Below are 13,989 nucleotides of genomic sequence, written 5' to 3'. Positions count from 1 at the left end.
AGCTCTGAACTGAACTATTGAGCAATCTCTCCAGTCCCAGTAAAGATTATCTGTTACTTATATTAATATCTGGTTATGTGAAAAAATCTGCCAGGTACATCTGAAATACTAGAAAATATTAATATGCTGGCCAAGTTATAACAAGCCTGTCAGTTAAAAGTTCATAGAAAATATTAAGTGGTGGTGGTTATTATTAGTTATGGTATTCCCTACATAAATAAATGCTCTTCTTACATGAGTTTGTGTGTAGAGTTCTGGTATCTTCAACCATCTGTAAAAACCACTATCACGGAGTGTCAAGTCTGCTGGGTAAGCAATGCAGGTCAGAGCCTTAAAGGTCATGGAGTAAATAGGTAGGTTATGGAGTAAATTTTAGACAAACAGCTTTGACATTCGTGCCTCAGTATGAGTCTTTTACAGTTTTATTACCTTTTGGGCCCTTGAAAAGCTTGATTTCCACGACAGTCTCCAAAATGGGTCGCCTTCTCCGCACGTACAGCCGCACAATCGAGCCCGCTTCTTTGAGGGCCTCCACTGCTTTACTGTGGGAAACCTCTGACACGTCAACCTCATTCACCCGCAAGATACAATCATTGACCCTGCAAGGGAGGAAGAGGCAAGGTTGAGCGGGAGCTGGGGACCTGGAGTGAATTCACCATCACTATCTAACCTTAACAAGGGGGCAAGAGTGTGAGAGATTTGAAAATGTTCCAATTTGTAAGGTTTCTTACCTACAGTACATGAAATCAAGTCAAGATCAAGCTCCTTGTCAGTGTAGCCTTCCAGACAAGGATCACAAGGCTAGCCAGTTTCCCTCTTAGACTTGACTACAGTGGTGTGACTTGAACTGAGAGGCATATGGCATAGTTAGAAGGAAATCTGTCAATGACATAACTTTTCCTGTCTTAATTGGTGAGACTGAAAGTTATGGTCTAAAGACTTCTTAGAAGTTACTGTGGCATATTATATAGACACAACAGATGTGATTTTATCATTTAACTTTGTAAAATTCTTAACTCACTAGATATAAAAGTGTTATGCAATGATTGTAGAAACTCTCAAAAATATAACTATGTAGGAAGGAAAAAACATATAAAACAGCCATCTCAATGTGTTTAGCTTGTTGAATTATCTTTAAATATCTTTCCCCAGGAATTCATCTCGCAATATTATAAATATTGAAGCTTAGGCTTAATGAAGCTTGACGAGATCCTCAGATAATCCTGTCTAAGATGTTTCCTTAAAAAACTAAGAATTATGTAATGCTTTAATTGTTTCTGTCCTCACACAGGAAGGCATGATTTGACTTCCTTTCCAGTTAGTTTATTTTTATGATAGTGATTAGTGATAACTTGAATATTGTCTAACAGCATGGGTTTCTGGCTAGAAAGATTTCCTCACTGCCCAGTCATCTTAAGGTTCCCCATCTCAGGCTGTTTTGTTGATCCAAGTCAAAAGTGAGTAACTGTTCTTACCTGACCCCTTCTTCCCCCCATTACTATACCTTCAGATACATTTACAGAGCAAATCCAGTGGTAATCCAGGTTTGCTCATATTCCCTGCTACCATCTGGTTGAAGTACGCGCCACATCTTTTCTGGATGACTTCCAAAACCTCCAGACTAACATTCTTGGGTCTTTGTGTTACCTTCGGAGCCCTTTTCAAAGTGACCTCAGAAAAGTGAATGTGGTTGGTCCCTTTCTCATTCCCTTCTTCCCCCATCCAATGTCTGGTTTTGTCTAAGAGATATATTATTGGGCAAATATTTGTTGAATATGAAAAGACCAATTCAGTTGTTAGATTCTCATCTTCTGCTTTTGTATGTATAGGCAATTTTCTCAATCTCTCTAAACCTCCACATTATTTACTTCTAAAATAGTAACATCTCCTGTAAATGTTTTAGGAAGCAATAAACTAGACAATATATAATAATCCTTTCTGTAAATCCTAGCATATAATAAACTCCTAATAAATATATTTACAGTGTAGTATGTATTGATGTATAATATTCCTAATAATGTATTTGTTTTATAGCTTTGTAGAATAAGACTGATGTCCATTGTGGAAATTAGTATAATATGTAATAAGTAGTTAAACCCTTCTACTGGAAAGACTAGGCAGAGACTAGATATGTTCTAAAGTCTATGTGTCTTATGTACCTATGTATCCTATCTATCTGCCTATTTATCTATCAATCATCTACCTATTTATATCAATCATCTATCTATCTATCTATCTATCTATCTATCTATCTATCTATCTATCTATCATCTATTTATCTATCATCTACCTAATTATCTATATCGATCATCTATCTGTCAATCTATCATCTACCTATTTATCTATATCGATCATCTATCTATAATCTATCTATCTATTTATCTATCTATTTATCTATCTATCATCTATCATCTATCTTTATCTATCTATTCATCTATCTATCATCTATCATCTACCTATTTATCTATATTGATCATCTATCTATCTATCATCTATCATCTATCTATCTATCTATCTATCTATCTATCTATCTATCTATCTATCTATCTATCTATCTTCTATCTATTTATTTACCTATCTATCATCACCATCATACCCATAATCATCATTGTCATCTATTCTCTACCTACTTACTTACCCACCTATTTGTATTTATTTATTTTGCAGTGCTAAGGTGGCTAAGCCTAGCACTTCAGGAACACTTGGCAAGTACTCTAGTACTGAAATATACCTGGATTCTTCAAGCCTTCTTATTAAAAGAATATCTAGTGTAATGCACCATTTTATGTATATTATGCCTATCAATTAAAAATACAAGTTTATCATGGGAATATTATATAAAAGCATGGGGAGGATTTTTAGGTGTGTGGTATCCAAATTCTTTTTATGTCTTTTTAAGAAGATGTTATTTCAACCCTTTATGAAAACCCACTGCAGCCTTAAAATCCTGCAATGGAAGATTTCACTAAGATGTAGTGATGTTATTTCATCAGAACAGATGGAATGGCTTTAATAGGTTTACACATACATTTCCTCCCCAACAAAACAAAACAAAAAATACCCGGGAAGCTACCAATTAAAATAGTTTTGAGAATGTAGGCATGCATCAGGGATGCCAGCCACCCTGGAGCAGCTGGTCCTTTGAGAGTGGGTAATTTTGCCATCTCATGATAATGAAAAAGCAGTTTACCGTTACTTCATGTTCAGAATACTAATCATATCTTGACCACTATTTTTTCATAGAAGGGAGCTGCAGTAAAAAAAGAAGGCTACATCTATTCTAACTATTAATTATTTCTTTTTGTGTACAATGAAATCTTTGTCAGTTAAAAGTATAAACAAAACACAACCTTACTCACATAGTTGTTTCTGAATACACAGGTGAGGTAGGCAATTTTAACATAGTGCATAGAGCGGAAGATTAACGAGAGTAGGTCTATATAGGAAGACACCCATCCCTTTGGATTTCATATGCCCATAAGGAAAGAGGAAGCATAGCCATGGTCGGGGAGAGGAGTCAGCAGACAGCTAACAGGTGTAGATACATGCACCACTGGAGCCAGGAACATTTCTGATAAATAGATAAGACATGCCCAGAGTGATTTGTTTAAAAGGGAATATGGTAGAAATATAAACCTGTCATTGGAGCATCAACTGTGTGCTCTATCAGTCTGGTCTCTTCGCTCATCTTTCTCATTTCAGTTCATGAACTATTGATCTCCACTTTAAAAACAGAGAGATAATCCCAGCACTCGGGAGGCAGAGGCAGGCGGATCTCTGGGAGTTCGAGGCCAGCCTGGTCTACAAGAGCTAGTTCCGGGAGAGGCACCAATGCTACAGAGAAACCCTGTCTCGAAAAACCAAAAAAAAAAAAAAAAAAAAAACAGAGAGATATCAATGGTAAGGACACTCACTGTTGGTAAGGACAGGGGCATGATGGCCCACTGGTTTTACCTTGTTCTTTGTTAATACAAAGAATTGAGAGTTGTGGGCTTTACATTAAAATAAAAACAGATGAGGAATGCACATGGAAGTTCTTAACAGGAGGTAATGTCAAGCTAGGGAACTAGGACATTCAACTTCCCTTCCGCCCAGTTGCTTGAAATAGAATCTGGCCAGAGGGCCACAGCTATTTAAAATTAATTTGTGTACTCTAACTGTGGATAACCTCGGTGAGTAAAGTCACCCCTTCATTTTAAGGCACATCAACGTATCATTAGCTTCAAGTTCAAGCAAGCAATGCATCATCCCACCCAAACGCCCGTCCTCTACGGTATTTCTGAGCCCTTGTCTAAGGAAGCTATTTGCATACAGACTTCCTCTTCGATCTACTACTGTACCTGACAGTCCCACTCAGTGGCTGCTGTTTCAGATACGCCTGTCGTTTTGTCTGCAGCAATTTCATCTTGCAGAATGGAATTGGCCACCCAGTTAAAAAAAAAATGGTTTCAATAGTTCCCTGGAATTTCCTCTTGCGATTCTCATGTATGTCCTTCAGTCAAATGTATTAGGAACCAAAGTCCATTTATTCACTAAGACTTGCCTGCAGAAGCACACCTAACCTTTTTATCTTTCAATTGCACAACCTCTCACATGACGAGGCATCACTCAAAACTAATATCCAAGAAATTATTGACTCCCTATAAAGATTTTAAAAATAGATTTATTTATTTCTATGTGTTTTACTTGCATGTATGTGTGCAAGGGTGCCAGATCCCCTGGAACTAGTGTTCATACAGTTTTTAGTGGCCATGTTAGTACTGGGTCTTCTATTACAGTAGCTAGTTCTCTTAACCACTAAGCCATATCTCCAGGCCCAAGAATATATTTTAAAATAACATGTATACCCATAGGTATCAACATATGATTTATTGTTAAAATAGGATGTTTTTTGATTTTATATATTATTAATTTAATATGCTTACCAATTCATAATACATACTAAAAGTTGCAAATATTGCTGTTTACTATGTAAGAAATATTAGAAAGAAAGAAAATGGCAAAGTTGTTTTTCTAGTTCTTCTTAAGTAAGGTGATTACGAAAGTTTTAAAAGATATCTTTTATGTTACCCCCTATCATATGCTTTATGCTCCTATCTATGATAGGCATATAATGTTTCAGATAACCTAAGAACAAAGTATTGGTGTGGCAAGTCCTTCTGTATATGTGTTGCTTTTATTGGTTAATGAATAAAGTAACTGCTTTCAGCCAATGACTTAACAGGATATAGCCAGGCTGGAAAAGATATATACCGAGAGTAGGCAGAGTCAGGAAGATGCCATGGAGCTGACAGAGGAGAAAGATGTGAGCTGCCAGCTGGAACCTTGTTGGTAGGCTATGAGCCTTGTGGTAAAATATAATAGAAATGGCTTAACCAAAGATGTAAGAGGTAACTAGCAATATGCTTAAGTGATTGGCCAAGCAGTGACTTAAATAATATAGTTCCTCTGTTATTACTTCAGGAGTCTGGGTGGCTGGGAAACAACTCCTCTCAATTCTGAATCTTAGGAGCTGTTTCTTTAAAGAATTCATTCAACACATTAAAGGTGAAATATCTATATCTGAAAACGGGGATAATAAGTTTCCTGTATGGCTGAAGTGAGACAATACAATAGAGATAATTATCATCGTGCCCGATAAAAGGTAAACATCAAGAAATGTTAGTTATTGTTATGAAAGAAGTGAGAAACATTTGTATAAGAGGCATATGAAGAAAACATAATAAATATAATATGGGAGAGAAAGGAAGAAAATGAAAATCTAGATGTGAAAAATAATCATTGCTTTATTTAAGAAGTGGAAGAAAGAATGCGCTGGAGGATATTTTCAGAAACAGAAATTTAAAAGCAATACTATGGGTAAATGTTGCCTTGTGGAGCATAATGTAATTTCCTGTCCCCAAGAAAGACTTGATCTGACTCAAACAAGAGCTTCAAACCAGCCTCAGCCGGAGTGTCTGAAAGTCGGCACGCTCGATTGCATTTTCCCAACCCTTGCCTGGCCTCCAACCCTCTGTGCATCTTCACCCACACCCAAGTCCTCTCAGACAGTCATGTAAACTTGCATTATCACATGCCTGCCCACTCCTGTTCACTCACAAAGTACAAATAAACATTTCTAAAGTCTCAAAAACCACTAAGGTTCTCTCCTTTTGAAATTTCTCATTTAATTCATGAACCACATTATAACTGAAGCTAAAAATATGGAAACCAGCACAATGTAATTTTTTTTAAGGAAAGCAAGAAGACAGGTGTTTTAGAAGTTCCTAATATGCAAAGTAAAGACCCACATTGCTGTAGAGTCCTTGTTGAGTAGAATGTAGAATTAACACTATTACATTCAATGTTGCTGGGAGGTGGTGGTGCACACCTTTAATCCCAGCACTCGGGAGGCAGAGGCAGGTGGATCTCTGTGAGTTCTAGGCCAGCCTGGTGTACAAGAGCTCATTCCAGGGCAGACTCCAAAGCTACAGAGAAACCCTATCTAAAAAAAAAAAAAAAAAACAAACAAAATCAAAAACAGAAAATAAAGAGATTAATATTTTAACTCATTTCCTCCACATTGACTCTCAGATATCAAAATAACAGAATAAAAAGAGTGGGAATAAAATAGATTATTAAGAAGAAATAAGGGCTTTGTGCAAAGGGAAGGATTCTCCTAGATACTCAGTGCTGTCTCAGTTCATGGCTACTCTTCTCAGAGTTTAGTTGTCCAGTTCATGCTTGAGTCTGAGAATTTACTCCAAGTATCTTCCTAAATAATCCCTCTTATCATCTTAGTAAGTTCTGGTGAACTTTTGTTACTGGTCTAAAAAACTTCATCATTAGTATAGGCAGAATCTATAACCTTGGCATTAACTTTGTTAGTTTATTCCTACAGTGTTTTTATTCCTATGTTGCTTTTATTCCTATATTGCTTTTATTTTATTTTTTGATATGGGTCTGTCTCATTATGCAGCACTGGCTGTCCAAGAACTCACTATGTACTTTGTAGACTAGGCTGGCCTCAGACTCACAGAGATCCTCCTGCTTGTGCCTCCAGAGAGGTGGGATTAAAGGCATGTGCCACTATTCCGGATTGCTTTTTCCTTTTATTTCAATGTCCCAGTGTCTTCTGAGAAGCTGTCTGAAGTCTGTGGGGTTTCTTCAGTGTCTCTCTGTTGTCACTACAAAATGCTAATAGACTTGTCAGACTTAACAATTAAAAACAATTAAAAACAAAAGGCACTCAGTTAAACTTGAATTTCACATAAATAAAAATTATTATTCAGATAAAAATTAGTATGAGGCTTGTTTGGGGCATACACTAAAATGATCTGTGTTTATTTAAACTCAAAATTCAACTAAGATACTGTGTTTATAAACATACTTTATATGAAACTATGGTCTTTGATTGATTAAAAACACAATATCTATCATATAGTTAGAAATAATCTACACACTGTGTATTCTTTAACTAAAATAGGATCACTAAAGGTTATATATAGTTGTCTTCAATTACTAATACTAACTGAAGCTTAACGAGGCAATAGTAAGCTATATGTTTGCAATTTAAAGCTCATGTAATGTGACAGCAGCACCTTTCTGGTTTGTTAAAATAATTATATGGGCAGTGTGTGATGGCACACCTTTAATCCCGACATTCAGAAGGCAGAGGCAGGTGGATCAGTGAGTTTGTGGTCACCCTGCTCTATATGACAAGTTCCAGGCCCATTAAGTCCACATGGTGATACCCTGCCTCAAAAGTTTTTCTGTTGTTTTTTTCAAGACAGGGTTTCAATCACAGGAGACCCTCAGTGGGATCAAGGATCATAAGGATCATAAGGGAAAAACATCAGTAGCAAGAGGAACAAAAACAAGATGGAGGCCAATGCTTCCCAAATGCTAAGCAGAGTCTTGGAGGGTTTATTAGGTCACAAATTGCTGGGATAGACTGGAGGTCTTTGCGTTGATGTCAGAATCTAGGAGATGGAATGTAGAACCTTCCGTATAGAAACGTGCACTCTAACATTGAGTTGTACTCCCTGCCTCCTAGAGTTTCTTACTAAGCAAGTCTAGAAGAAGATTCCAATCTTCAATCTCCTAGCTGTTTTGTCGATACTTTAGGTTTTGAAGGAACAATCGGCTTAGCTTGTGTCAATTGCAAAATGAAAAGAAGCTATCGATCTTCTAAGTATCAGACAATTATGACCTAAGTCTTGATTTCTGATGATGCAACCAAACAGCTCATTTTACTAGTCTTCACTATTTGGAACAAATCGCAAAGGAAACCTGGCCCAGGAGACCACAGCGGCACACTGAGAAACCACGCATGTGCTAACATTTTCTCCCATGTACTTTGCGTTCTAGACTCTTTCTCTTTCGTTCAGCATTAGCCGGTGTGGTTACTTTGTTCCCCATTTTAACAGGACTCCGCTTTCCTCTCTAACGCTGGGCGAGAGCATCCTTATTTATTATGCATAGACGCCATCTTTCACAGTGAACATACCGTCGCTCCCTCTCCATTTGCAGCTTCATTTCCCGTCTGCAAAATGCTTTCGGGACTCTCTGCAGCTGTCATCTGGGAAACATCACAGCTTTCCACAACAGGGGGAAGAAATTGCTATTTCAGCACCAGTGATTGGTCTTTTGGCTCTTTCCTGGAGAAGCAGAGCTGCCAGTAACAAATCCCAAGCCAGGCGGCTTAATGACTATAACAAAGCAAGTACCATCGAGTAGGAATTTCAAAGAGTGAACCATAGGACTGGACAATGCTTATTCTGCCTACTATAAAATTCTGCCCACGGACAGGAGGACAGCCTGTCACCTTTCATGAGATGGGGTGCTGTCCCTTCTACCTGGATTCAGTTACTACAGCAGCTTCATGGTTTTTCTGGTGTCAGGCTAATAAGCCGCTCTCTACTCCACCTGGAGAAAAAGGAAGGGAACTCTTCCCAAATCAAATCTGCCAAAGTTTCTGCTCAACCCTCATGTGTCAAGGCTTACTAAACACATACAAAATAAAGACAGCGACTTATTTTTATTTGTCTGACAAGCAGTTTTTATTTAAGCAGTAGCATCATGTATGAAGTCTAAATTTGGACTTATTCCTTTTATACTCTTCTGTAAACATGCCACTATGTTCGATTTCATATTTCTTTCTTTTACCAAATAGCCAGTTAAATCTGCCCTCATTCAGGGAAAGTTCATTCTCCATGACCTCAGGCAATGTTTCAGAATCACTAAAGTTCCCATTGCTCATAACGCCCTGGAGTGCATACAAAGACAAGGCAGATTCTCATCCAAAACTGCAAGGGAGCTGGGTACCTTGCTAGACCTACTACAACGTAAAAGAGTTGTACTTTAGGAAATATGTCTTCAAATGTTGGATTTACTCCTTTATTTTCCTCTATTTGAATATTTTACAATCCTAGACACGGATGTTGTCCCAGACACATGGGATTCATAATTATGTACTTTGTTTCACTCTAAATCCCCTTTCCTTTGTGATAGTGAGAAATATTTAGGTGAGAAGCTGAGATGCACAGGAAATAAAGTGCAGTGTTGAGAACATTAGGTTTATAAAGCAATCACAGATTCTAGTCCTGGAGTTCCCTCTACCCAGTTAGCCAATTTTCCTCTGTCTAGAATCATTGAATCCAATGATTTTTAATTTAATTAATTTTTAACTTAATTCAATGATTTTTAAAATTATGTCCACTACACCTCTGGTGTTTTACAGATCAAAATCTAAGGTCATCCGAGTCTTGCATTTATCTATTTGTAAGTCAACAGCACACTTCAAATGGATCAAAATGTCAAATTATCCTTTTTTTCCTTTTTTTTATTAAGAATTATTTTTGTACCATCTTTTCTCATTTTACACAGGTATCACTGTTCCTCCTCCTTCAACTCTTCCTGCCCCACCCTCCCTCCATCCACTCCTCAGAGAGGGTAAGGTTTCCCATGGGAAGTCAACAAAGTCTGACACTGCACTTTAATGGAGTACTACTCAAAGGTAAAAAAGCAATGATATCTTGACATTTCTTTGCCAAATTATTCTTATTTCTTTCCCTTGGACAACTCTTTCCTTTACTTTTTATCTTCACCAAGTTAAATTATTCTATGGCCAGAAATGCATGGTGTGGGAGGGTTGTTTGTCTCCTTTTCCCTTGGCCATACATCTAGTCTACAACACACACACACACACACACACACACACACACACACACACACGTGGGAGGGGAGGGAGGAGAGAGTGAGATAGACAGAGAAATTTTAGATCTCCTCCCCTACTAATTCCTCTAGTCCTGGCCCTTACTGTCAACCAGATTCTAGAAAATCTCATTATTGCCTTTCTTGCCTCTTGCATTGTCTCCTTGTAACCCCTTGTGGTAGTTACAGTTTGTCTTGCTGGGAAGAAGCACCATAACAACAACAACAAAAAAATTGAGGCGGAAAAGTTTTACTTGACTTATACTTCCACTTCTAGTCTATCATTGGAGGAAGTCAGGCCAGGGACTCAAACAGGACAGGAACCTGGAGGCGGGAGCTGATACCAAGGCCATGAGGATTGCTGCTTACTGGCTTGCTCTCCACAGCTTGCTAAGCCTGCTTTGTCTTAGAACCCAGAACCAGGAATGGATTGCCCCCACCAATCAGTCACTAATTAAGAAAATACCCTACAGTCTTGTGTGCCACGCTCTCAGACGATGATCGTTTATGTCAAATTGGCAAAAACTCTTCCGCTCACCCCTTTCTTAACCTATTCCCAGAATCTTGTTACTGATCACTTTATCCTAAATTTGCTAGTCTTCAATCATTTCCAACTGCCTATGGCAGACTTTCAAGCATTTAAAATTACTAAGTCAAGCTCTATTTGTAAATTAAATCTTGTTCAGAAGCCACAGAGCATACAATTATAATTAAAGTCACAGGAAAGGCAGGATTTTCATGATTTCTGCATCAGAGAAAAAAGGGGCATGAGAACACGGCTTGCTGGACAGTCTTAACTGTTTCTCTCCAGGGGTTCTGAGAGAACCAGGGTCAGCATGCCACAGACAAGTGGGCAGAGCCCATTGCACACAGAGAAGACTGTGGGTAATACCTTCTCTTCTTCAAGCTTAGAGCCCCAGCTGAAAAGAGTCTTTTTCTAATCCCCAGAAAGGCTTCCTCTGGGCTTCTGGTAGCAAAACTCTTTGGGATCTGAGGAATAAAGACTGGATCCACCTGCCTGTTTAACAAAGCCCAAAGGCCTTCAGAAGCCCACAAAGTCTTCAGCAATCTGGTTGTTGTTTACTGCCCCAGCCCTATCTCTTGTTATGCGTTCGCTTGCTCAAACATAACACAGATTCATGGTATAAGCCTGTCCTTGGCTAGCTAGGCCACCTTTAGATTTCAGTTGTCTGTCAAGTATCCTACCTCCTTTTCAACACGGCTACTCACTCTGAAGTTGCTTTATAGTTTAACAGTAGCGTTAGAAAAGCGAGCTACTAAAATTTCATGTAAATGCGGTGGCACAGGGGGAATGTATTGAGAAACAATCGTTTTAAGAATATTAAAGGAACCTTCTTCCAGCATCTAAGTTAGCTGAGATTGAGGATCATATTGATGTTCATCAGGTGCGCAGAGAGGGATTCCAGCTTCTGGAGCTGCTTAGCTGCTAGTGAGAAGCATCACAGGCCTGGAAGGCCTGCAAGGCTTGCTAAGGAATTTGGACTTGAAACCAAAGGCAACAGAAGTGATGGTTACTTAAAGCTAGATGATTGTGTTGTAGGAGACCAATCCCCCTCCCCCACACACTTGCCTTTATGTAAAGAAGATGACTTAACTTGGTTTGGAAGGAGGGTAGAAGATCACATGGGCTATCCTCAGAGCATAGGGTGAGCCCTTCCCCCTGGACCTTTGGCATTAACAGGGTAAAAGGGGACAGAGAAGAGTGCTTATTAGGAACTACACATGTCACTAAAAATGTCACTGGATTACATGTGGGAAGAGAGGAAAGGGAAGAAGCATTTACTTTTATTTCTATTTATAAATTGTGATTCACTCGGAAAAATCTACCTTGCTTACTTTTGAATGTTTAGCACCTCTAGGGGTGCCTGGAATAAAACTGGCAGAGTAGAGGCTTGGTAAATATATATAAATAAATTTAGAAGTGTGGTAGTTAGTCAGTGACATCTTTGCTGTGCATAGCCACACCTTCTCCAGTTATCCTGTGCCACAGTGATACTCACTTGTCATCCCAGTCTCTTTGGCATAAAAAGGACAAACTCCAATGTATTCCACCTGAGATACACAGTATCCTTCACGGTTACATTTACATTCAAGAAAAGACCCTAGTTAGAAGACAAGGTCTCCACAAAGACAATTGACTGCTAACAAAAAAATCTCAAATATTGCTGCAGCCATGTTCGTTCAGCCAGTAAGTACCAAGCGTCTACTACACAGTGTACGGTACACAGAAACCAAGGAAACAATTTTGACCTAAGGATACTGGCCACAGACCCAGGGACTAAGGTAGAGGATATACACAAGATCATATCACAGGGAGAGCAGCTCATATTCTCTTACATACAAAAACAATTCCAGCTTAAGAGTGACTTTCCATCATTAGAATTCAGGTAATAATTTTAGAGTTTTGTTGGTCATTTCCATGATTATTTTGATATTTAACATTCTATTTTCATAGACTTAACATAATAAAAGAATTGAAGGATGTGGTCATGCATACCCCTTATTGTGATGCTTGCCATTAGCTAGGGGTATAGGAGATGCTCACTAATACTCAACAAACTTTGGAAGAACACAGAATCTCAGAAGCCCAAAACTTTGCACTTATCCACACAAATACATATTTGATGGTAAGGAATTTAATGGTTTCTGATATGGTTAGACTATTAAGATGAATTTTAAAGTGTTTAAAATTTTAATTGTAAATGGTTTAAAGAATTTAAAAAAATACTTAAAACCATGAACTAAATGCTACAGCGACTAAATTAATTGGTTGTTATAAGGACATAATCTTTGTGAAGTTCAAGAGCACATGCGGTATATTTATGCTTCTTTTGTCTGACCTATCTTATTCCCTCCACCCTGACATGAACACAGGTTTCCTGAGAAAAGAGTCCTTGTCTGTAACTCTCACAGGTCCTCAGACAAGAAGGTACAATTATCCACCCATTACCTCTTAGGCCATTGTTTCCTTTTAGTCTGCATCCACCAATTGCTCTATTTCCAACAAATACAAGCCCATCTCTTCTTTCCATCTCTAGTATCATTACTCTGCTGGAAGCTACCAATACTTCTAGTACCATCTTCATGAAGCCAGAGGTCCTATTTTCAGATTTAAATATATGGCCTGGACATTAGTCTTCATGATCGAATGGAATGGCGTTAGAATGACCTAGGAGATTGAGGTATAGTGAGAATTAACTGAGGGGAGAGAATACACTCTGAATATCTGCCTTATTATCTGTGAGCTAAGGGCTTGCATGGGGAGGGGGACGGAAAGACAAAGCCAGCTGAGTGTAAGCCTTCTCCTTCCCCTCATTTCCTGCTTCATTCCATCCTTGGCCCTACTTTTGTTCCTGCTATATATCTGGTTCATTCATGCCATAGGACAGTTGGACCTGTTGAGTTCTCAGCTTTGAAAGAATTTTTATTCACTTGGCTACATTATTTTGTCTCTAAACACAAAATAACGTGGCCTTAAAAGCAACCCCTTTCAAAAAGCACAACACGATCCCTTAATGCAAAGTAGCTACCAAGTATACATCATGTGTTACTTTCCCTTGTCATCTGTAGAATATGTATGACTGGTGTATTTCTTTCCATCAAATATGTTAGAGACAAAATTTACATTTCATCATTAACATCCGTCCACGGAATTATCTAAACACATGACAACCAAATATTCTCTAACATGCTGTGGCATTACTCAAAATCAAATAAACAATGAATTGTTTCTTTATAGTAATATAAAATAATCATATAACAATATTATACATT

The 13,989-nt window shown here is 38.2% G+C and overlaps 1 protein-coding gene across 19 annotated transcripts in view; it reads right to left on the bottom strand.

Annotated features, from left to right (window-relative positions):
* Positions 1 to 13,989, bottom strand: part of Dlg2 (discs large MAGUK scaffold protein 2) — a 1,644,347-nt gene that overhangs the window by 452,073 nt on the left and 1,178,285 nt on the right. For all 19 annotated transcript variants that reach the window (XM_057756268.1, XM_057756265.1, XM_057756266.1 and 16 more), the window contains one exon: positions 430 to 599. In XM_057756268.1, coding sequence (XP_057612251.1) covers positions 430 to 599 — 170 coding nt within the window. The remainder of the gene's footprint in view (positions 1 to 429; positions 600 to 13,989) is intronic.

The sequence above is a fragment of the Chionomys nivalis genome, chromosome 23 (genome assembly GCF_950005125.1).
Source record: "Chionomys nivalis chromosome 23, mChiNiv1.1, whole genome shotgun sequence".
In the NCBI taxonomy this organism is placed as follows: domain Eukaryota; kingdom Metazoa; phylum Chordata; class Mammalia; order Rodentia; family Cricetidae; genus Chionomys; species Chionomys nivalis.
This window is presented reverse-complemented; position numbering and strand designations above follow the sequence as displayed.